A 23979-nucleotide genomic window follows, 5' to 3' on the forward strand; every position below is an offset into this window, starting at 1 on the left:
CAAAGTTTGTGTGGGGGGGGGGGGGGGGGGAAAGAAACTGTAAAATAGTAAACTTTGGCAAAAGAAAGATAAGTTGCAAAAAAATATACTGTATTTTGTATTTTTAATAGATATGTGGGTAAAAATATAAACAATAAACAGGAAGTTCACATTAACAGACTAAGAAAAAAATACGATTGAAAAAAAAGAAAGCTTTTATTTTGACGGGTACTACCCGGAAGTTGCGTCAGTAATCATCTTCAACTCCGCGGTCTGAGCTGGTTAACGGCGCGGCGGCTCCGAAACGGCAGCAGGGGAACGCTTCGGGAGACCGGACAACTTTCAGAGTGTGCTATGACATCTCGCAGGTAAAGTGGAGCATATTTTGTTTTGTTTTGAAACTGCGAGCTGAACTGTCACGGAGCGTCGAGGCTGAAGCGAGGCGGTGAAAACAGCCCGCCGCTGCGGACAGACCCCAGCTGAGGGAACAGCCCGGAGCCTGAACTTTCCCTGTGAGGCGTTCACGTTCCAACATTTAAATCCTCGCTTTGCCTCGTAATTCTTAATTTTCACTAGGATGGATCAAATAACCGACACTGGAAACTTCAGTTTACTGCTTTAGTTGCTGCAAAATAAATGTAATTGCACTGATTTAAACTATAATCAATGTGATTATATTCGTTAAAGTCTATCATTAACTTTTATGTAAACGCATATATCACACGTAATGGTAATTTAGCTACTGTTGAATTTAATTTTACAACTTTACCAGTACAAACTGGTGAAGATTTTATTATATTTTAATTGATCATTAAATGCTGTGTTCAGATTCCAATTAATAAGGACTTTTGACAAAGTGTTAAAAATACTAACCCCAACATTGTTTACATTAAAGTGATATTTTTTTTTTTAAAGTTTGTTTTTAATCCCACAAAATTAATGGTTTACTGTGATTAAACTGTCAGCCACCTTCATAAAAAATGTAATCAGTCAGGATCTGTTCAAATGTATATTTAACATTACAATTAATAGTTTTATTTTTTATTTTTATAAAGTTATATTGGATTTTTCCCCTAAACAACCAGTTTGCATGATGCTGCCACTGTCAGACTCAAAATTACAAATCCATCGATATGAGGTTTCTTTAGCCGATTATATCGATTTTAAAACATCAATGGCTGATATACAACACAGATTTTTTTTTTGGGAGTCGATTATATATTTTTCACATTAAAAAGTAAATATTTACTTAATCTAAATAAACAAATATTAAACAAACTAGAAAAAAAACTGACCACTTGAAAAACAATCTAAAACTAAACTAGATCTTCATTTTCCTACTTGGTCATTTTTTAGTATCTTGGCCAATGATTCGGTGTATCTCAGATCAAAACGACTCGATGAAGGAGCTCAAAATGTGAAGAGATCCGCCACAAACATGTTTACATGTTTATCTAAAACACTGGTTTTGCTGATCTTTCATTTAATGGAAAACTTACAGGATAATCCTCTCTGGGAACTTGCCAGTACATTCATGTTCCTTTTTTTTTTTTTTATGCAATGAACCTATTTTGAGAGATTTAGTTGTATTAACATGCATCTTTTTTTGTTGTAAAATATTCATTCTTTCAGGTCATACATTTTCAAAAGTGCAATAAAAAGTTGCCTTCTACAAAGTGACCTCTAAAAAGTTACGTCCATCTGTTTGTTTCTTGACCACTCTGCCCGATATTCATCTAAAAAAAAAGTTGCAGCGTCGACATCCCCAGAGTTTACAGTTGATACAAAGTGTCCACTTTTATACAGGTGGGGACGGCGTCGTGTCCCAAACTGTTGGACGTGCAGTCCTTGTGCTCTTTGTGCAGCTTTACTTGTATTATAGTGATATGAAGAAGAAACCTGTCGGCTTCTCTCGACTTTACTAATATCAGCAGAGATGCTTATATTTGATGGCTTTTTGAAGTTTATATTTTGAGTTGCTTGCCGGAAATGGTTTTGACTTGTGTGCACAAGAGAAAATATTTGGAAACAAGAAAGCAGAAAGGCTGATTGGTTCATTATGACAAGAATTCACCCTTTCACAACACTGTAGGTATATCCATTCATCCTGCTCAGAGTTGTGTGTGTGTGTTTAGCTTATCTCACCTATCCATGAGGCGTTACACCAAGTACACCCTGGACAGCTGAGATTTGAGGATCAACCACAACACATACATGCTACCTACAGTTAGGCCTGTCACGATAACAAATTTTGCTGGGCGATTAATTGTCTCAGAAATTATTGCGATAAATGATAATATTGTTTGCAATTTGACAATAATTAGTAATTATTGTCAATTTTAAGAAGAAATGTTGGTTAATTTGTTTTGAGTGTAGTACCTTTTTTGACCACTGGATGGCAGCATAAGATTGTTTGAACCGAAGGATGGATAGTGAGGGAGCGAGCTGCGTTTAAGGAAAGTGGGAGGGAGGCCCCTTGACGTGACATGGGCTGTCTCTCTTTCCTTTTTTCAGATCTCAAAATGGCGAACGCTAGGTGTGGTTTGAGCTCTTTAGCATAGCATTAAAGCTTTTTTTTTTTAAAAAATCAGTAAACAAGTTCTCAACTTCATTTTGCAGAGGAAAAACAAGTTTTTACATGAAGGGAACGGGTTTCAAATGTGAATTTTGGAGCTTCGACAAGACGGAGATTTTTTTCTCGAGTTCGGCCTGTTAGCTCGTAGCTTAGCTTCTCAGCTTAGCTGCTAACCATCCAAAAACGTGATTTTTGGATGGTTAATATGGATTTTAAAGAGAAAGGGAGGGGTCAATGAAGAACACCGGAGTTCAACAGTGTTTTCAGTAGAAAGAGAGACACGAAAAAACAATGAAGCGATAAATGAAAATGAGGTCTAATTTTCATTTATCATGCGATTAATTGATTTATTGTTTATCGCGATAGGCCTACCAACAGTACCATTTGGTATGTCTCTAAATATTTTAAATACAGTGCCCTCTGTTTCATGGTACGGTGGCTATATGTGAACTATGAAAATAAAGTCAAGGTACACTTAGAGTAGCTCATTTTGTTTCTGTACATTCAGTTCTTTGGAATATCAACACTGTGCTCACTGTTATGACAATGAATATAAATTTTCAATATGTTTTTCAGTCTTTTCATAACATAAAGATGTTCAGATTACCATCTTTCCTATGTCTACCTAAAGGTTTGAACCATTAAAAAAAAGTTATGTCTTTTTTAGGGGGTTATTTGCTCGTGTATTAAGACAAGAAAATCAAAAGGTGACATTAATGTGTTCCACAGAGCAGGTCCATTAGTGTTTAGTGTGCTGCTAATGATTCTGGATAATGTCGTAGCCTAATAAAAGAGGTTTCCACTGAAGAAAAAGGTTTAACTTTAATATAAATTGTAGCAATAAAACAAAAGAAAAATGAAAGACTTACAATAACCAGACGCCAAAATCTTTCATGTTCTCAATAGAATTATGGTTTACATTTTACAAATGTTGGTGAGATTTGCATTAAGCATTTGTGTAAAAGTATTATATTTTTACTTATATAATTTATACTTTATAAGTATTCGTATATAGCATGTGCTCTTTAGCTTATATTACTACCTAAATACATTTTCATTCAAATTCATCCTACTTGCACCGTTAAAATTCTACTATGTTGTTCACTGTTTTCTCTTTAGGACCTTGTAAATATTATAATTACTTTTTCACTTTTTGGTACTTTATTTTGTACTCTTATTGCTTGCGTTAGTATTTCTTGTTTCTTTGTTCTTTGGTTGTTTTTTTTTAGCGAGTCCAATCGGTTCTTCTCATCCCAAGCATTCCATTGTACTGTTAACCTGCAAATGACAAATAAACACAACTTGAACTTGGGTGACTGAGGGGGAATGGTGGCGCAGAGGTTAGAGAAGGTGGACCTGTGATTGGAAGCTCGCTGGTTCAACTCCCGGTATTGACAACATCAAAATGTGGGTGGGATTGTTGAAGCACCCACACCTGTCTCCACTCTCATTTGCCCCACTCTGGGCCCTTGAGCAAGGCCCTTAACCCCCACCATCTGCACCCTAGATGGCAGCTCTTTGCTCCACACAGAGGGCTGTGGTAGCTCGGTGGATGGAAGGGCATCTGGCGTAAAAATAATTGCTACGTCTTTGTGCAACTTGGTTCGCTGTGACGACCCCTGAAGAAGTGAGCAGCCAATAGAAGGAATGATAAAAAAATAAAAATTTGTGTGGTGACTAAGTGTTGAGTTTCTTCAGGGGTCAGCACCACCAGCAGATCAGAGATGGAGCGATGCTAGGATTGAGTTAAAAGTTGTTTTCACCTGCTACATGCCGTTGTGAATCGGTGGTCGAAACATGTATGGCTGCTGCCATGTGGCTCATTTTGTACTTCCTGAGCTGAGATGCCACAGGGGAGGCTTATATTGGGCCTGAAATTCATTTTTTAAACTGTGGGGGGACATTTTACCCTGACTTTCTTATAGGGAGATGGGTACACACTATGTTGGACATGTCTTGTGATAATGTACTTGAGCTGTTCTCTTCTGACATTAGATTGCATCTTGTGTTTCCTACTGGAGAGTTCAGTGAAATAAGCATTATGTTGGAGGTCCTTTTTGCTCCATTATTTTAGATTTTAGCTGAATCTAAAAGAACGTTTTTATGCACATTAATATTCTGATCAACTTGAGCTCATTTGCGGCTCAGTGTCTTGTTTTTGTCTGCCAGCATTGCTGAAGAAACCACCTACACTGAACTTTCTGAATACTAATGAGGTCATGTTTCGAAAAAAAGCTTTTAATAAAATAACCTATTTCTGATATGTGCAACTTTAAAACTTAACTATATACTTTTGAGTCCCGCTGGAGTTTTTTTCCCTTGTTTTAGCTATTTACATATTATGACTTGCACTGCTGCTTTAGAGTTAATACCCTCGGCTGCAGGACAAAAGAGAAAAAACTCAATTAAAGCGCTGTGTTTTATTGGATATGTATGTAATTAAGGGGTTTGGATGAAGGCAAACAGCGTGGTTTTGAGGGCATAATGTGATTAATATAATTGCTCAGACTATTCGTCTGAAATATAAACAAAAAGGAATGATTTAAATAAAACTCCATCCATCCATTTTCTTCTGCTTATCTGGGGTCGGGTCGCGGGGGTAGCAGCCTAAGTAGGGAGTAAGACAGACAAATAAAACTCGTCTGAAATTAAGGTGAGAGCACACCAACAGTATGCCCAGAAAAATATTTAAAAAAAGTTGTTAGGTCCTCTGGGTGGATTCTTCTTGTTGAAACGTTTCGTCTTTTATCCAAAAGACATTGTCAGTCTGAGGAGCTGCACTAAACTAAGTCTTATAAATAGCCCCTTCTCATAATGGATCAACCAGTTTGCTGGTGACAGCCAGAACTAGCTGTTCACAAGACCATCAGCCTAACGACCGATCATTAGTGCCCTGATGGCCACTTGCTGTTAACAGAGGAGGAAATCCCCAGAAAAATAGTTTAAATATCACAATTCCTTATTTCTGTTCTAGTTTTGGTTCAACTTTGCAAACTTTATAAAAAAAAAAAAAAAATGTTTTAAGCATTTTGAATTGTTTTTAGGGGAGCTTGTATACTTTGTCTTAACTGTTCCTTTTTTGACATTTGATTGTTGTTAACACGCCAACCGGTCTGCTGTTATGCAAGAATGTTCCAGTGTGAGATCTCGCTTCATGTTTGCCTCGGAGGTAGCTTCTTGTTTTCATAAATGGCACTGATACAAAAATGTTTAAGATCTGCAGAGTGTGAGTGGCTGGGTAGGAAGAGCCCCCTATACCTTGAGGTTATAGATGATACATCTGCAGTATATCTTTCATCTGCTGCTGCAGCCTAGCCTCATTTGTAACTCCTTCTCTTATCTACAGCGTCTCTAAAGAAACCACTTGGTGCCCTGTATACGTATAGCTAGTTGATTATGGCAGGAGGTGAGTGGTATAGTCCTTGCATGAAACAAAAAAGAGAGCAAAACAAAATCCTCCTGCTATAAGGTTGCAACTGTAGGCTCTAAGTAAGACTTAAGTTCTTATAAATCAAACCTTTTTTTTTCATTCAACCTTTATTTATACAGGTTAATACCATTGAGCCTCTGGGACTCATTTACAAGAGAGACCTGAATTTTAGCAAAGAGTGATGACAACAGTGGACTACGACAACAATAGACAATCAAAGGATGCATACACATTTATTTATTTATTTTTTAACAAGTGAAAATAAAATAATAAATAAAATATTAAAATAAAAATGTATTTTTTAACAAGTGAAAATAAAACAGGAACATGTTTGCATTGGTTTTTGCCAGGAACTTAGATGTTTGAAGCCACTTGGAGAGATCAAGGTCGAGAGCTTCAGATCTTTTTGCAAGATATTCCAGGAAACAGGAGCGGAGTAGGAGAAGGCCCTTTTGCCTAGTTCAGTCCTCACTGAGGGAACACTGCAGGTAATAATGTCCTGAGAGCGCACGCTGTAGCTGCACTCACACAGTGACATGTAGGAGGAGATGTAGGAAGGCAGCAGACCGAAAAGTGATTTAAAGATGAAAACGTACCAGTGGGAGAGTCTGTGTGAAGTTAATGATGTCAAGTTAACCAGTGAATACAGGGTGCAGTGGTGGGTACGATAATCACAGCCAGTTATGAATCTTAGCGCACCGTGATAGACAGCATCCAACATCTGCAAGGTTCTTGTAGGAGTGTTCATGTAAATAATGTCACCGTAATCAGCGGAGGGAAGGAAAGTCGCAGTCACAAGGCGTTTCCTAGCATTCAGAGTTAGACAGGATCTATTTCTGAAAAGGAAACCCAGTTTAACTTTCAATTTCCTTACTATGTTTTCCACGTAAAGCTTTAAAGAGAGATGCTAATCGACCAAGATACCCAAATATTTGTAGGAATCGACATACACAATAGGGACACCATTTGATGATAAAATCGGAGGAAGAACTGATCGGACTGACTTCCTGTTTAGAAAAAAGCATCCCTTTTGGTTTTGTCAGCGTTTAGGACAAGTTTGAGACAGAACAAGTCTGACTGGATGATGTCAAAAGTGGATTGTAAACGATGGAAAGTCTTGGCAACTGTTTTAGCTAGACAATAAACAACTGTGTCATCAGCATAGAAATGTATGGATGCATCAGGGATGTTCTGACCTACATTACCTATGTAGATTGTAAAGAGGGTGGGTCCTAAGACTGAGCCTTGTGGTACACCATTGTTGACTGTTAAATAACTGGAGGTTAGTAACTGGAAGTTATACAAACCTGAATGTAACTACATTACTGAAATGCCAAACCAAAAGCAGAAGCTTTTGTACAGTTTGGAAGGATGGGCACACCTAGACTGCACTTTTTCAGGAGGGAAGTCAGTCCATCCTTCTGCATTTCAGACTCACTCTGGTGCAAATAAGTGCATGCATCTCCCCTCGTTATAAGGTTACAATCTATGTGATTGTGTAAAATAATGTCTAACATTCAAAGCCTGCTACAGTTTGAATCATGACTAATCTATTCTCCTGTCAGGTAGTGACTGACTGGGCTGTGGAAAGGGTTGTAGTTTCCACATATTTTGTATTCATTGTGTTTATGTTGAAGCAGTTGAGTCATAGAGGAACCGTTTGTGCAGTCCCTCATTGTTATTCAGCACAACAGTGTTAATGTGTTGGAGTTCAGTGTGGGTTGCAAGCAAGACATAATCATGAATCACTTTATGATGCTTTTGCTATTCTGTTTTACCAGTTTATGACAGACCTTCCGTTATTGGAAACCACCTCTGGTCATTATTGTTCATGGAACGGGGCCTCATCCGTCACCGAGTCTTTGGACCAGCTGAGAGCAGTGAGCCAGTTTTCACGATAAGCTGTCAGGAAAACAACGGCCCATGTGGTGGGATAAGATAGCACTGCAAACGTTTCCCGCAGCGCTCAGAACCCACTCTTAGTTTGCTTTTCTTCTTGTATGTTTTGCATTTAGTTGATTTATTTAGACGCAGTATAATGCAGATAATGTAAATTATCTGCACCGTAAATTACAGGTTTTCCATAAACTTGACTACAGCCCGCAGTGACAAAATACAGTGCAACTGGAAAAAAAAAAAAAAGTCAAATATAAATGACTGATGGCTGTTTCTGCAGCAGAAATGGGCTGTACGAGGTGATTGACATTGTGTTTATAATCATCAGCTGTATTTTCTTGGTAAAATTTGGTTAAAGAAAATCTGTGAATCGATAGAAAACAAAAAAACCTTTAAAGCATTACATTTATTATTCAATTACTTGGTGCTATATAAATAAACTGAATTGAATTGAATTTATTAAAGGATTTTATACATTTTTCTAAAAAAAAAAAAAAAAAACTTGCATAACTTGTTAATTCTTAAGTAAAAAAAAAAAAAAAGTCTTGCTTTAAGATCTTTATATTCCCTTCTTGATGAGTTTGTGTTTTTTTTTTTTAAACTGAGCTAGCGTTCTTGAGCTGCAGCACTCTTTTCTAAAAAGTGTGAGACTGAAGTTAATTATTAACCACTGATGACACTTTTACTCAATGTTGCAAAAGTCTGTTTACCTTATACAAATAGAAAAAGCCACAAACTCTGTTGAGTCCTGAAGTACAAGGCAATTTTTCACGTTTATACAACTACTTTTGTAATCATTTGGTCATTTTCTGTGTGCAAAACAAGCCCGTGTGTGCAGTGTGGCGAGTTAACTCCTCTAAGGCACCTGCTTTGAGCTACACAGACAATTAGACCTTGAAGTGATTGAGAATGATGGGGGAGGATGAGGGTTTCAGCTTGTTTAAATATACTGTAGCTCAGATCATCTGCAAGGCTAATAATAACTGTTGCATTGCCAAAATCCACACCCTGGGGCTTGTATGTGACTAATATAACCCCAGCAGAGGCTTTAATGCTGTGCTGCGGCTGCTAAGTATATCACCTTTTGTCAGCAAGCCTAGACAGGCCTGCTTTAAATAGCCGAGCGCAGCTATATTGAACTTGAGACATTATGTAAGAGGATAGAGTGGTGGCTGGATGCACAGCAGGGCTGTTTTCCTTCAACCGGCCTGAGGCAACCTGCAGCTCCCTGTTGCCTCTCTCTCTCTCTTTCCATTTTATTCGGCTCATTCCTGCTGACGTCCCCTCAGATGAAACCTCCATACGCACCCCCCCTCATAAAAGCTGTGTGAGATTCTGCCGTTTTCGTTTCTATCTCTCTTCTCCCTGCTGCCCAGGGCCAAATGCAGGGAAACGGGTTGCCTGCTGGTTGTCAAAGGGAATCCTGTTCTTGGAAAACCCTGAGTCACTCGTGCTGCTGCTCCATGATCTGAAGAAGGGGAGGCAGGGAATATGGATGAGATTGAACAGGATGAGTTTTCGGAATGAGCTGAAATAAAACGACAAGGGGAGAGACTTTAGCGTTAGGATCTTTGCAACACTTTAATACCTTATATAATTATCGCCCACCACTCAAAGGCAGAGAATGTACCTGCTCATTTCTCTGTGTTTTGTCTTTTAGCCGCTGGACACATTTTAATAAAACTTTCAGGAAATGATCATCAAATGTAGCTCTACAACTAGTTATCTTTTGGAGGCAACTCAGTTCAAGATGGCCACCGCAATCAAGTGTTCTTAGAAAACGCAGAAGGACATAATTTTCAGTTAAATGAACAGATATTGGGCTAAATAAACCTTGGCATGGTTGTAGCTGAGTCGTTCATTAACTTCAAGTGCTCACAATGTGCGAGATCTTTGCTTAAAACGTTGAGGTCAGCCCTGTTCGTTTGTCAACAAAATATCTCATGAGCCCCAGGACATGTTTTGTGTAAACCCTCCAAGTTATAATTGAATGTACATCTACATCGAATTGACTTTTGGAGTTCATCTAATTTAAGATGGCCACCACAGCTAAGTAACCTTGAATCAACAGAAAAACTGTTGTCACTCCGTCAGTTTTTACAGATATGAAGCTAAAATTTGGTGTGGTAGTTACCGAGAGGCTCGCATGAGATGACGCATGGAGGTATTTACAAGGTTTGACCGAAACGGCTCAAACTCTGTCCGCTGTCGGTCGGCAGTGTCAAAAAGTGGGATTTAAATGCACCAACATGTATGAATCTGAATCAACTAGTTTTGAAACAATATGAACATAAACCAAAAGTAAGTAAATTTAATGGTTTTGAATACAAAACACAACTAGGGACGTAGGTTTGGATGGATGTGATTAAACCAGCATGTTTTACAAAACAAATATGTTAATGTTAAAATCTGGGCTATTGCACTGGGTTTAAACAACAAAGTAGTTTGGATGGTAAATATGACATTTAAATACTTGCAAGCTAACAGACTGTATTTTACTGGATCTGTGCGAGTTTGTTTTTTATGTAAGTTAATAATTAAATAAAGTGGCACGCTCACACAAAAGGCAAACACATTTGTCCTGCTCTAAATACACAACCTTATCACTGCAGATCTGGGAAAGATTTTCTAGAAAACCTACCAGTAGCCTCATCATCGAAGTTGCATAATTGACATTTAGGGGGCAAATGAGGGTTTAATAAAAAAAAATGTACATAAACAATTTATTTATTTATTGCTTCCACTGCCCTAGTTTGAAAAGAGCAAACTAAAATGAAAACTAAACAGTTCCTGCAGGGAAATAATTGAAGAACTGTTAGAAATAAAGATTTGAGGAACTAGACCAAAAGAAATACTGTGCAACGGTGTTGTAATACATATAATATAATATACAGACAATATAGTTTAGTATTTTCTTGTATTCAGTGGCTTGCTCCATGAAGAAAAAAGAAATCTCAATGGGCTGCGACAAAATGCATCAAAACATTTTTGGGGGTTCTTAATTTCCATGCTAGAGTCAAGAGACTCGGCCTTCTCACACGAGCTTTGGTTGAATTTCTGAAACAAATGTTCTCAAGTAGTCAGAAATATTGCGAGTGTTTCAAACCCTTCTCAAGTTTGTCACCAGAATGTCATCATTTCCACACACAGACACTGGCAATTACATGATCCCCCACCTTTCACTGATTTTTTTTTTTTTCCAATAAAAAAATATATTTGGACATTAAAAAAAAATTGTACCTGTATTATTAGGTAGTTTTTATAATTAGATTTATTATTTCTAAGAACAAGACCCCTATTAAAAACCATCATTTTATGTGTAAAAACTCCAACCCATCTGCAAAGCTCCCTAACCCAGCTCTGTAAAATTATTAGCTAATGGCATTCTGCTGAATTGGCTGGATTAGCTTGGGGCCTAACTATGATCTGATGTCGCTACAACTCATGTAATCTCCAAGCGCGGGCACCACACAGCTGTTGTGTTTAGACCTTTGACAAGATGGCAACAAAAACTTGTAAAGGAGACCTGGCACCCTGGTTTGGTGCCAACGCTGACCCGATCTGTGTTACAGCCGGAGAAAGCTTTACGACCTCAGAGCAGCACTTGGAGCTGAGTCCTGATCCTCAGGAGCTTTAAAGGTGGATAGAAGGTCCTGCTGAGGCAGGAGGGCGGAGGGGGATGCTTCTGAGGTGGGAAAAGGGGGAAATGAGGGGGTGGCTGATAGCACCGATGAGTTCTGTATCTGGCCCGCTCACGCTCATCCAAATCCCGGATTAAAAGAACCCCACCCCCTTGCCAATTCGGCACATTTCTCTCAAAATACACACCCCTCCACTTCAGCCGTTTCTCTCTCCGACTCTGTCTAACCCAGTCACACTTTTACAAGCTCCCCCCCGCCCACCCTCCCCCTGCGTCTCCATATCTCCCCGGCTCCCTCCCACCCTCCCTTGTGTAACAGTGCCCAGTGCTGGATTACTAAAACCTTAGGTTGCTGAAGTAAGGGGCTGTGGCTGGCTTCGACCACAATGGTGAGGTAGGCACGAACAATCCAGTTCTACACAACTATATTTTTTGCTTCTACATCAACTCTTTTTTTTTTTTCTTTTCTGTTTTTTCAATTATTTTTTTGTAATTTGTTAGTAACTTAGCTGCAGTTTTGTTGTGGTTTTCTTAATTTATTGCACCGAATCTAGAGCTGAAGTATAAGACACGAACACCTGGCCGTGCAGAAGTAATGTATGCACTAACAGTAATATTTCTTTCTACTTGTCATTTATGTGTGTATGTGTGTGTTGCTTTCAAAGTGCCTTTAGGGTTATGGAGAGGCTAGGAGTACACGCTAGTTGTCAAGCAGCCTGTAGAGTTTGCGTACATTTTCCTGCCAAGACTTTTATTGGGACTGCGCTTACTGTTTTTAGCTCTGTAAACCTGATGAGGTGAACATTTAGATACAGCTCTCAATGTGCACAATATATACAGGTGCTGGTCATATAAATTAGAACATCATGAAAAAGTTGATTTATTTCATTAATCCCATTCAAAAAGTGAAACGTTTATATTATATTAATTCATTACACACAAACTGATATATTTCAAATGTTTATTTCTTTTAATGTTGATGTTTATTACTGACAACTAATGAAAACCTCAAATTCAGTATCTCAGAAAATTAAAATATTGTGAAAAGGTTAAATATTGAAGACACCTGGTGCCACACTCTAATCAACTAATTAACTCAAAACACTTGTAAAGGCCTTTAAATGGTCTCTCAGTCTAGTTCTATAGGCTACACAATCATGGGGAAGACTGCTGACTTGACAGTTGTCCAAAAGACGACCATTGACACCTTGCACAAGGAGGACAAGACACAAAAGGTCATTGCTAAAGAGGCTGGCTGTTCACAGAGCTCTGTGTCCAAGCACATTAATAGAGAGGCGAAGGGAAGGAAATGATGTGGTAGAAAAAAGTGTACAAGCAACAGGGATAACCACACCCTGGAGAGGATGGTGAAAAAAAAAACATTTCCATAATGTGGGGAAGATTCACAAAGAGTGGACTGCAGCTGGAGTCAGTGCTTCAAGAACCACCATGCACAAATGTATGAAAGACATGGACATTTCAGCTGTCGCATTCCTTGTGTCAAGCCGCTCTTGACCAAGAGACGGCGTCAGAAGCGTCTTGCCTGGGACTGCTGCGGAGTGGTCCAAAGTTATGTTCTATGACGAAAGTAACTTTTGCATTTCCTTTGGAAATCAAGATCCCAGAGTCTGGAGGAAGAGAGGAGAGGCACAGAATCCACGTTGCTTGAGGTCCAGTGTCAAGTTTCCACAGTCAGTGATGGTTTGGGGTGTCATGTCATCTGCTGGTGTTGGTCCACTGTGTTTTCTGAGGTCCAAGGTCAACGCAGTTGTCTACCAGGAAGTTTTTAGAGCACTTCATGCTTTCTGCTGCTGACCAACTTTATGGAGATGCAGATTTCATTTTCCAACAGGACTTGGCACCTGCACACAGTGCCAAAGCTACCAGTACCTGGTTTAAGGACCATGGTATCCCTGTGCTTAATTGGACAGCAAACTCTCCTGACCTTAACCCCATAGAAAATCTATGGAATATTGTGAAGAGGAAGATGTGATACACCAGACCCAACAATTGACAAGAGCTGAAGGCCACTATCAGAGCAACCTGGACTCTCATAACACCTGAGCAGTGCCACAGACTGACCAACTCCATGCCACACCGCACTGCTGCAGTAATCCAGGCAAAAGGAGCAACAACTAAATATTGAGTGCTGTACATGCTCATACTTTTCATGTTCATACTTTAAAGTTGGCCAACGTTTCTAAAAATCCCTTTTTTATTGGTCTTCAGTAATACTCTAATTTTCTGAGATACTGAATTTGGGGTTTTCATTAATTGTCAGTTATAATCATCAACATTTTAAAAAAATTAACATTTGAAATATATCAGTATGTGTGTAATGAATGAATATAATATACAAGTTTCACTTTTTGAATAGAATTACTGAAATAAATCAACTTTTTCACGATATTCTAATTTTATGACCAGCATCTGTATAAAAAACAAAAACAAAAAAAAAACATGTATTATGAATGTTTAGGCTGCCTTCAGACCCAGGCCTCCCTTTTACAAGTAATCTGTGATCTCAGTGTGATTTGCCTGTATAAATAAAGCTTAATAAATGAATAACATATATCATCATTAGAATATCAGTAAGTGTCAGGGGAATTTATGTAAAGGCCATGGATGTTATCACTTACTAATGTTAAATTAATGTAGAACCATGTGTGTGAGGTCAAGAGAGTCTTTTTGTCTACTCAGAGAGGAGCCTGCGTAACTGATAACTTCTGACGCCTTCACATCTGTAATCTGGAAAGCAGAGGTTGCCTTGACCTCTCTCTGTCTGATGAGCATTATAAATAGACACTTCTTCATACTGTCTGTGGGCAGACTTTGTGACCAGATGTAACATTTGTGTTTTTCAGTTCTGCCCCCTTGCAAGTAAAACTGGGTTGAAAAGATCTTGTAGTGTGGCTTATTTGATTAATGAGCTGATGATAGGACAATTAAATTATCCAACAGTAAGCACACTATCAATATCGCAAAGGACTGCTTGGACTTCAGTAAAACATATGTCATTATATTTCCCAGGATTTCTTTGGTAAATCCAGCAGACTCACTAGTCTTGGTGCCCACACCGGGTTCTGATCATGTTGGTGTTGAAGAAAAAAAACAGAGTGAGGAATATATGGATTATTTTGCAATTGATATTGTCATAGCAATATTAAATATTTATATCCCACATCGCAAGATTTCTATACATCATTCAGCCGCACACTGCTCCAGTGATTGTCTGTCTCCATTGTTTAATCATTAGAGTGACAGCAGATTTGTGATAAAGGATTAGAAATGGATTACTAACACAAGGGCTTTTTTTTTTCTTCCGTATGAATTGGGATTAAAAACAATACACGAGTAATCTGTCCACCACCTGACGACTGTGACCCACCAGTGGCCCTTAACCTACATCCACTGTCCTGTTTGATTAGTAAAGTAAGGAAGAAACTGCCAGAAAAGTAAAAATGTTACCAAATGAAAACATAGCTGCCAACGTTCAAATGTTCAGCTCATATCTATGAAGCCAGAAAACATTAATTTGATTTATAAGTGATTTCTGTTTTGCATATGACACCTAAACACCAATATTTGGTTCAGGAAACATTGCTTTATAGGCATTTCTAGTTGAGTCTAAGAGCTAACAAATTGTACAAGATGGTGTTATTTTCACGGTTTTACCAAAACGATGACAACTCTTTACTTAGAATGATCTTACCCACAGTTCTGGCATGAAATGCGGTGGTTGATAGTCGTTCCTTTGGAGAATGCAAGGCTTTTAATTTGTAGAGTTTTTATAATCTGCTGCCTCGACTTTCAGAATGAGATGGAAAGGGATCGGCATTGCCCCCTGGTGAGGATAAGGGGGGTCAGGTGCAGTCTGGGTCAAATGTCTCAGCTGGTGTGGTCTGTTCGTCCTGAGCTGATCTGGTTTAAAGTTCTGCCTTTGTGTTGCTTTGTTCATTAACGTAAGACTGGCGTTTTATTTGTCATTTTATCAACCCAAAAGTAGCATTTGTATTTGTTACAGGACAAGTCGTGTAAGCAAACGACAGAAGATTTCAAGTTTTTTTTTTTTTAAGCCATCTAATGTTTTTATACATTTTTTAAATGGGTTTTGCTACAGTCTGTCTCTCACCTGTCTGTTTTGTAGCTCTTCTCTTGTTTTTTTGTTTTGTCAAATTCAAAAGCAGTCAGGGTGCCTTGTGATTGACAAGCACTGAGTGTCACTTTGATTTGTGAGCTGAATGAAAACGTTGACTGTTGCTTCATCTGTAACGCCACACGCAACATTTACATTTCAGATTCATAAAGCAATTTCAAACTTGAGATGAGGTTTTAGTAAATGTCACTCATGCTTCATCTGATTGAAGTGATTATTTTTGACAAAATGACGTTCAGATAACGTCCTGAGATCTAGACTCAAGGCAGCAGAGGTTTTTCTTTTGTCTTTTTTTGGTATTTTGCTGTGCATTTATCACTTTGGGGTGAAACAAGATCTGCTGAGCTGACACGAGTCCTATTTCAGTCCTCCTGTCATGGGTTTGTGTCATACTGTGTACAGAAACAGAAACACTTAAATGCTCAGCCACTGCTGGAGCTTTCAGATATGATCACTCAGCTTGAGTGTTATGGAGGTGCGCTTGTGTCGCCTCCTCTCTGCTGGGTAAAATTGATCAATAATAAGCTTTTGTAATGTGCCACAGGGTAGTTGTGAAAGGCTATGGTTTAGGATGTGAAATGCTTGATTTCCATGACTCATTTGGTCTTGGCCATTGCCATAAAAAATTATTTATCCTGCTCTTGATGAATCTAATTTAAAAGTATGTTTCTGGCTTTAAACAGAAGTCCACAGTGGGAAATGAACTGTATTTTTGTATAGTCTGAGTTGTTCAGTACTCTTTATTTGTATATGCTTCCATAAGGTAAAGTTATTAAACAGCATGGGATAAATTTTCATTGTTATGCTGATGATACACAGTTATATTTGTCCATGAAACCCGATGAATCCAATCAGCTACTTAAACTACAAGCATGTCTTAAAGACATAAAAACCTGGATGACCCTAAATTTTCTGCTTTTGAATACAAACAAGACTGAGGTTTTGGTTTTTGGACCTGAGCATTTTAGGAATAAATTTTTCAGTCTTTCACCCTCCTTGGATGGCATTAATCTGGCTCCAGCTCCAATGTTAAAAATCTTGGTGTTATTTTGGATCAGGGCATGTCTTTTATCCCCCACATTAAAAATCTTACTAGAACCGCCTTCTTCCACCTGCGTAATATCGCTAAAATTAGAAACGGGCTTAAATGATGCAGAAAAACTGGTCCATGTATTTGTCTTGTCTAGACTGGACTATTGCAATGGTTTGTTATCTGGGTGTCCAAAAACGTCTTTAAAAAGTCTTCAGTTGATCCAAAATGCTGCTGCCAGAGTCTTAACTGGAGTTAGGAGAGATCATATCTCTCCAGTTTTAGCTTCTCTTCATTGGCTCCCTGTCAAATCCAGAATAGAATTCAAAATCTTACTTCTAACCCACAAAGCTCTCAACAACCTAGCTCCATTTTATATTACAGTTCTTATTGTTCCATATTTTCCTAACAGAGCACTTCGCTGTCAGACCGCAGGCACTCAGTTATTCAGGCTATTTAAAGGGAGAAAACAGCCACCGGGTAGTTTGGAGTTGTTTTTGCACCACACTGAACATGGAGCAGAGAAGCAAAGGTGACAGCTGTTTGAAGAACTCAAACATATTAGATATTCATGTTAAAGGTTAAGCCTACAAGACCATCTTGAAGCAGCTTAATATTCCTCTGGCCCAGAAGATGGATGCAAGAAGAAATGCAACCCCGTGTTAATCAAACATAGAAAAAAACAGAAAAAGAGTCCAGGAAACTATTCATCCATCCATTACCTTTACCCACTTCTTCCTTTATGGTTTGTGGAGGTCACTGGTGCCCATATCCAGCAGTCACTGTGCGAGAGGCAGGGGACACCCTGGACATGTCTCCAGTCCATCACAGGGACACATAGAGACAAACTACCATTCACTGTCTCACTCACACCTAGGGACAATTTAGAGTTACCAATCATGTTTTTGGTCTGTGGGAGGAAACCGGAGTACCCAGAGAAAACCCACGCATGCACGGAAAGAACATGCAAGCTCCACCCAGAAAGTCTCGGATTAGATCTGTCAACCTTCTCATTGAGAGGCAATAGCTCAACCAACTGAGCGCCCATTGGTGTAGTCTACGCGATACGCAGGTATGTGGAGTATATCCACTAGAAAAGCTTAAGAATTTCAGTATACCCACTTAAAAGTGCCCAGTGATGCGTAATACATCATTGGGCATGTGCCATTGATAGGTTAAACGGCAGCTAAACACTTCCATAACAATCTATCTGTATGCAGTGCTTGTTTATTATATTTGCTTATCCAGTGAATTGTTTAATAATTCTATACTTAATACTTGAACGTGTTTGGCTTTGATACTGTTCTGATACTGTTGTAACATTCTATAACATGTTTTTAATACAAAGCCAACTGTTGTACAAAGTTTGTTGTGCATTCATTCAATTATAAGCATCAGAGAAATTTGGAAATGTTCAATATACTTTAAAATCAAAAATAAATTGACAATTACATTGTACTAACCGGCATACTTTAGTTTCTAAGCACAGTATATCCACTACAAAAATGTAGACTACACCACTGGTGCCACCCCAACGAAACCAGTCAAGCTGAACTCCTAGGTGAAGATATGTCACTTTCTGATCGTACCATCTGTCACATTTTGTGTTGTAAGAATGAAAGAAGACCCAGGAGGGCTCCACCACTGACTGGAAAACAAAACAGCCAGACTGAAATTCATCTTAAATGCTTGTTGACAAACCTCAAAGTTTCCGGGAAAAGGCTCTGGATTGATGAAACGAAACAAAAGCTTTTTGTTTAGCCACATTTCTTTTTTTTTTATTGCTACAGTGGAAGGGCACCAACAAATGTATCCGCTTTCGTATGTTCATTTCTGCTCTGTAGTCTCAAATAAATAATGTGTGCAATTTTTACCTAGGGTACCCCAGTGAGAATTTTGTTTAAAAAATATTTTTGTAGATGTCTAAAACTAGTCGTAGACATCAAATAAATGCCTACTTATATCCAAGATGGGCAAAAAATAAGCAAATATGGCCTATGTCGGAGTCAAACTTGAGATCTCAAGCTTTAAAGAATGAGTAGTATGTGCCCCAGAGGCGTCTAATTAATACTCACTGATTTAGTCCATCCTTGTGATGGGCTTTAAAAGTGTTTCTCTCATGTTTTAGTCGTCACTAAGGCATTGGCTGAATGGTTAGAGCAGTTGTCCTCCAATGCAGCAGTTGGGGGTTCGATTCCACCAGTAGTCATATGCCGAAGCGTCCCTGGGCAAGACTCTGAACCTCTCATTGCCTCTGATGAGTATCCCATCGGTGTATGAACGTGATAAAGCACTGATTATTCTTTGTAAAGGTGTAGTAGAGTGCTGTATGAATGGGTAAATGAGGGCACAGATTGTGTTGTAAAGCACTTTGAGTATCTCGATAAGATGGAAAGACGCTATACAAGTACAGTCCATTTACATTTAGATTCCATTTGGTTTATTGAGTTGTTAGAGTACTTTTTAAATTTGTTTGCCTCACTTATGCTTCAGAATATGTGCACATTTTTCAGTCAGCGCTGATTCACAAAGATAAATAAATAAAAAAAATTGCCATTGCAAGTCAGTTTTGTCAACACTCTTGGTCTTGACGCACAAATGGGGCCCCTGCTGGCTAATGGGGCATTAGCCAGCAATGGAACACAGTAGTTAGTGGGTTTAACCCAGTGATCCCTGCTTAAACATGAGCTCTAAATCCAAACAGATGACCTACAGCCATTCACTGGGATGTAGACTGCTGCCTCTTCAAGAGTAGTTTTCTGCCTCATGCATTTAACAGGAATTTTACCCAAGATTACAATATGTTAAGGTTTAGGGCCGGAGGGCACCTGTACTTGGTTTATGTCTAACTATGCTCATTCAACCCGGGAAGTGGACGTGATAAATATTTACCAGCAGGGTTGAGCAGCAGAGGAAGTAAAAGCTTAAGAATGGTAAACTAAGTTGTACTTCCCTTTAAACAGAACAGGACATGAAGACATTAAAGGCATTTATCAAGGAAGAAAACAACAAATATATTCACGATTCCTAATCCACAACATCTTTTGTGTATGTGAGGATTTTACCACCTGCAGCTGTAAGGTGAAAGGGATTTTGTGTGCATGTGTGTGTGATATTTGTGCATTATTAGCAGTGTTGGACAAAGTGCTCAACTCTAGTACTTGAGTAAAGTATTGATACTCGTGGTCAAATCTTACTCAACTACAAGAAAAGTTGCTCACAGTCAAAAGTTTACTCAAGTTAAAGTACTTACTTTTGAAAAATACTTACGTGTTCAAAAGTACATGCATTTAAAAATGCTCAAATATCCCAAAGTACAAATTATATTTTCTAACATCAGTACATTGCTGTATTGTTCTGAGTGATTTTACAGGACCTTGTAACTCTGAAACCACCTGACGATGTCTTGACATGTAGAACCACTCTGCTACATGGCAACATCACATGCCTTAATAAAATCTGTAAACCACAAATAATATATTCCCTGCATTTTACATGACTGTAGAAAGTCATGAAAATCCCTCAAACAGTGGTGTCCAAAGTCGGTTCTCGAGGGCCGGTATCCTGCACGGTTTAGTTCTCTCCCTGGTGATAGTCACTACGTGCTCAGCAATATCAATGTTCTGCCATTATTTGATCCAGCTGTGTTGAACCAGGGAGAGAATTAAAACATGCAGGTTACTGGTCCTTGAGGACTGATTTTGGACATCCCTGCAAAAGATGATGCACATTTAGTCTTTTTCCTCAGCTTTAGCATTCATACACCACATTGTTTGTGTGTAAAAGTTGACAAAAAACAACGTAACACACGAGAGGAAACTGTAACACTGATAACTGAAAGTACTTCCGTACCTAACATAGAAGCTTACAAAAAATTGAATGTTCTGCACAGATGAATCAAGCGTAATACCTGAATCAACAACTGGCCAATTGCATTGTAGTGGAGTGAAAGTCATAAGTTCCCAAAAAACACAAATACTGTACTCAAAGTAAAGATACTCAGAACTTGTGTACAGTACTCAAGTAAATGCACTCTGTTACTGTACACCACGGATTATTAGCAAAATATCTCATGAACCGCTGGGCAGACTTTAATCATTGCATATTCTTGTACAACTGAAGAACTTCTGGGACCAATAAAATTCAAGGTGACTGCCACAGTTAATGTAAACACAAAAATCCCTATAACTCTGCATGATTATTATTTTTTTTTACTTAAAATTAACTTAGTTGGAAACTTTGACACGAAAGGTGATGGGCGATATAAGGAAGGCCAGTCATTGATTTGTTGTTCTAGTCAGCTCGATTGCAAAAGTGACATTTCTGTCTAAAATGCACTTTAAAATTATTATTTTTAGTTTCCTTCTTTTTCTTAAACTGTTGTTGACAAATTTGCAGGTGGTTCCACCCCAACATCACCGGAATCGAGGCAGAGCAGCTCCTGTTGACCCGGGGAGTCCACGGCAGTTTCTTGGCCCGACCGAGCAAAAGCAATCCTGGGGATTTTACCCTCTCCGTCAGGTAAACCTTACCCAGTGGTTACTGCTGCTGCCTCTTTATTTTATTTATTTATTTTCACCACCAGTCTTATCATTTAACCTCTATATTCTTACCAGCTCAATCAAACGTATAAACGTGTTAGCTGTCGTTTTTTTTAAAGGCTGGTAATGTGTTGGAATTGCGAACGATTTACTACAGATCCACTACATTTCTTTAACACATTAAAACTCTTTTTAAAACAAGTATCCAACAAAAAATTAGAACTGTTTTTTGTTTCGGTGATAATCGATTGGGCTGGTGAGACACAAGACTCGGTTTCTTTGAAAATGCTTTTGCGGCTCGGCAGTGGCGTAATAGTCTGTCCACGGGTGAATAGATTACACAGAAGTTGTTTTGTGTTGAGCATTTCTAGGAAATATATTAGATAACACATATTTGAAATGTGTGATTTGGAAACTTAAAAATAGAAACAAAGGTTGCAGTTAGTGAAGCGAGCACAGTTTGGTGTAAAGCAGTTTTTGTCACTTGTGCGAAGTTTCTACAAGTTTTTCTTGATGTTTTATAATAATTGTGTGAAATTCCTGGTAAGTAGGCTCAGCACTGCATGCTGCGTTGATTACAGAGAGCAGGAAACAAACTGAGATAGAAGAAGAGACAGTTTGAAGAATTGTTCTTCCTTGGCAACAGAAGCTTTTAAGAGATACATCAGTCGGCCAAGCGGCTGGACGTACGCCCAGACGTGTTTGTTTCTCTGTGAGTGCAGCTGACACTGTGACACTGGCAGGGGGAGGCTGCGTGCGAGGAGAGAAATGAAGAAAGTACTCGGGGTATTTAGACAGGCAGGAGGTTTTAAATGGTTTTCAAGAGGTTTTGACCTTCACCACCTGTGGTTTGTTAGTTTATGATGCAGAGCGTTATAAATAACCGCGGGCTGTTGGGGTGGGTTGTAGTCTCGGCTTGTGGTCTTGACAGACTTAAAGAGACTGACACACTGACATCAATGCTCAAAGCACAGAATATAGATCACTGTAAGGTAAAGGAAGATAAATTATCTTAGTTTATATAACAATTAAAAAAAAAAAAAAGAAGTCTTACTAATGGAAATCTTAGCTCCTGCTTACACTGACACAGACATTTTGAAGGCTAACTAACATTAGCCAACAAAAATTGACTATACAGTAGTCTCTCGCTACTTCGCGGTTCGTTTGTTGCGGACTCGCTCGATCACGGTTTTTCAAAATAAGATTGGACATGACACACCATCGGCTGATTAATGGATGAGTCGCTCGATCAGCATGGAGCTTTTATTTAAAATAAATTATTTAAAATCATTTAGCACCTTGTGCACATTTGTGCAGCCCACACTGCTGGATAAAGGCTCCCACATACTTGGGCGTACTGTGTGTGCTCCGTGAGCCACACGGACACTGCACGCACTGTCTGCAGATGGTTGAGACTTCATACTCGAGCGTACACCCTGATGGGCTGCAGCCCAGCTCCACAGGCAAGGGGCGTTTACCTTCAGGACAAATTGAGGTCACCAATTGGTCATTTGCTGACACGCCCACTGGACTGATTGACAGGTCACCAAAAAAAAACGAGAACTACCAGCAGCGCTGGGTAGAGGCAGCTGGCAGCCCAGGAGAAGCGGTGTTATTATGTTGTTAATAAAAAGTTCTAAAAAAATAATAATAATAATGGAGCGCTGGCCCTGCAGCCCACACATCTGACTGGCCCACCAGAAAATCTTCAGACCCTCCCGCAGCCACGCCGGGCTTGATTTTAATTCGCTCGTGGCAAATTCCTTCATTTCTCACAATGTCAGACATGGCGTCAACGAACGAGAAGAAAGAGATCTCTTGTCTCTTGGTAAAAACTAAACAAAAGAAAAGGCCATTAAACCAGATCAGGGATAAAGAGAGAGAATAATGCAAGAGTGTTACTACTTGTGCTACTATTTCTACTTCACGGTTTTTCACTTGTCACCGGGCTTCAGGGTACGGATCCCTGCGATAAACGAAGGACTACTGTAACTCTAAAGTAAATAGTAGCTGACAGTTTATTCACAACTCATACTCTGAGGCTGACATCTTTCAGTATAGCATTAGGTTGATATTTAAGGTTTAATCATAACAGCTACAATTCTATAATTTCTTAGCATCTTAGCATAAGGTGATCTTGGTCAAAGTCTCTGGCACAGAAGGCAAAAGATGATGTGCGTTCCTTCAAGGAATGCTGAGTCTTTGAAATTTTTTTTCTGTTTCGTTGTTGGTGGTTTCTGGTTTTCATCCATCCATCCATCCATCCATTTTCTTTTCCCGCTTATTCCATTTTGGGTCACGGGGGTCGCCGGTGCCCATGTCCAGCAATCACTGTGCGAGGGGCGGGGTACACCCTGGACGGGTCGCAAGTCCATCACAGGGCCACATAGAGACAAACAACCATTCACTCTCTCACTCACACCTAGGGACAAGTTAGAGTTACCAATCAGCCTAACATGCATGTTTTTGGTCTGTGGGAGGAAACCGGAGCACCCGGAGAAAACCCACGCATGCACGGAGAGAACATGCAAACTCCACCCAGAAAGGCCCCTGGACCGGGGTTTGAACCAAGGACCTGCTCGCTGAGAGGCAGCAGCTCTATCAGTTGCGCCACCGTGCTGCCCGGACGGTTTTCATCCAAATGGATAATATTTTTTTCAAACAAAGAAAAATAAAATGTGTTTAAATATGTTTTAAACTGCTTATTATCAGTGAACTGTGTGCAGTTCATT

At 39.1% G+C, this 23979-nt stretch overlaps 1 protein-coding gene across 1 annotated transcript in view; it reads left to right on the plus strand.

Moving 5' to 3' along the window:
• The first annotated feature begins 330 nt into the window (after nt 1-330).
• ptpn11b (protein tyrosine phosphatase non-receptor type 11b) overlaps nt 331-23979 on the plus strand; it is a 57679-nt gene continuing 34030 nt past the window's right edge. The window contains exons 1-2 of the mRNA XM_037684361.1: nt 331-347; nt 21105-21227. Coding sequence (XP_037540289.1) covers nt 334-347; nt 21105-21227 — 137 coding nt within the window. The 5' untranslated portion in view covers nt 331-333. The remainder of the gene's footprint in view (nt 348-21104; nt 21228-23979) is intronic.

Source organism: Nematolebias whitei, chromosome 11 (genome assembly GCF_014905685.2).
Source record: "Nematolebias whitei isolate Nwh7 chromosome 11, NemWhi1, whole genome shotgun sequence".
Lineage (NCBI taxonomy): Eukaryota > Metazoa > Chordata > Actinopteri > Cyprinodontiformes > Rivulidae > Nematolebias > Nematolebias whitei.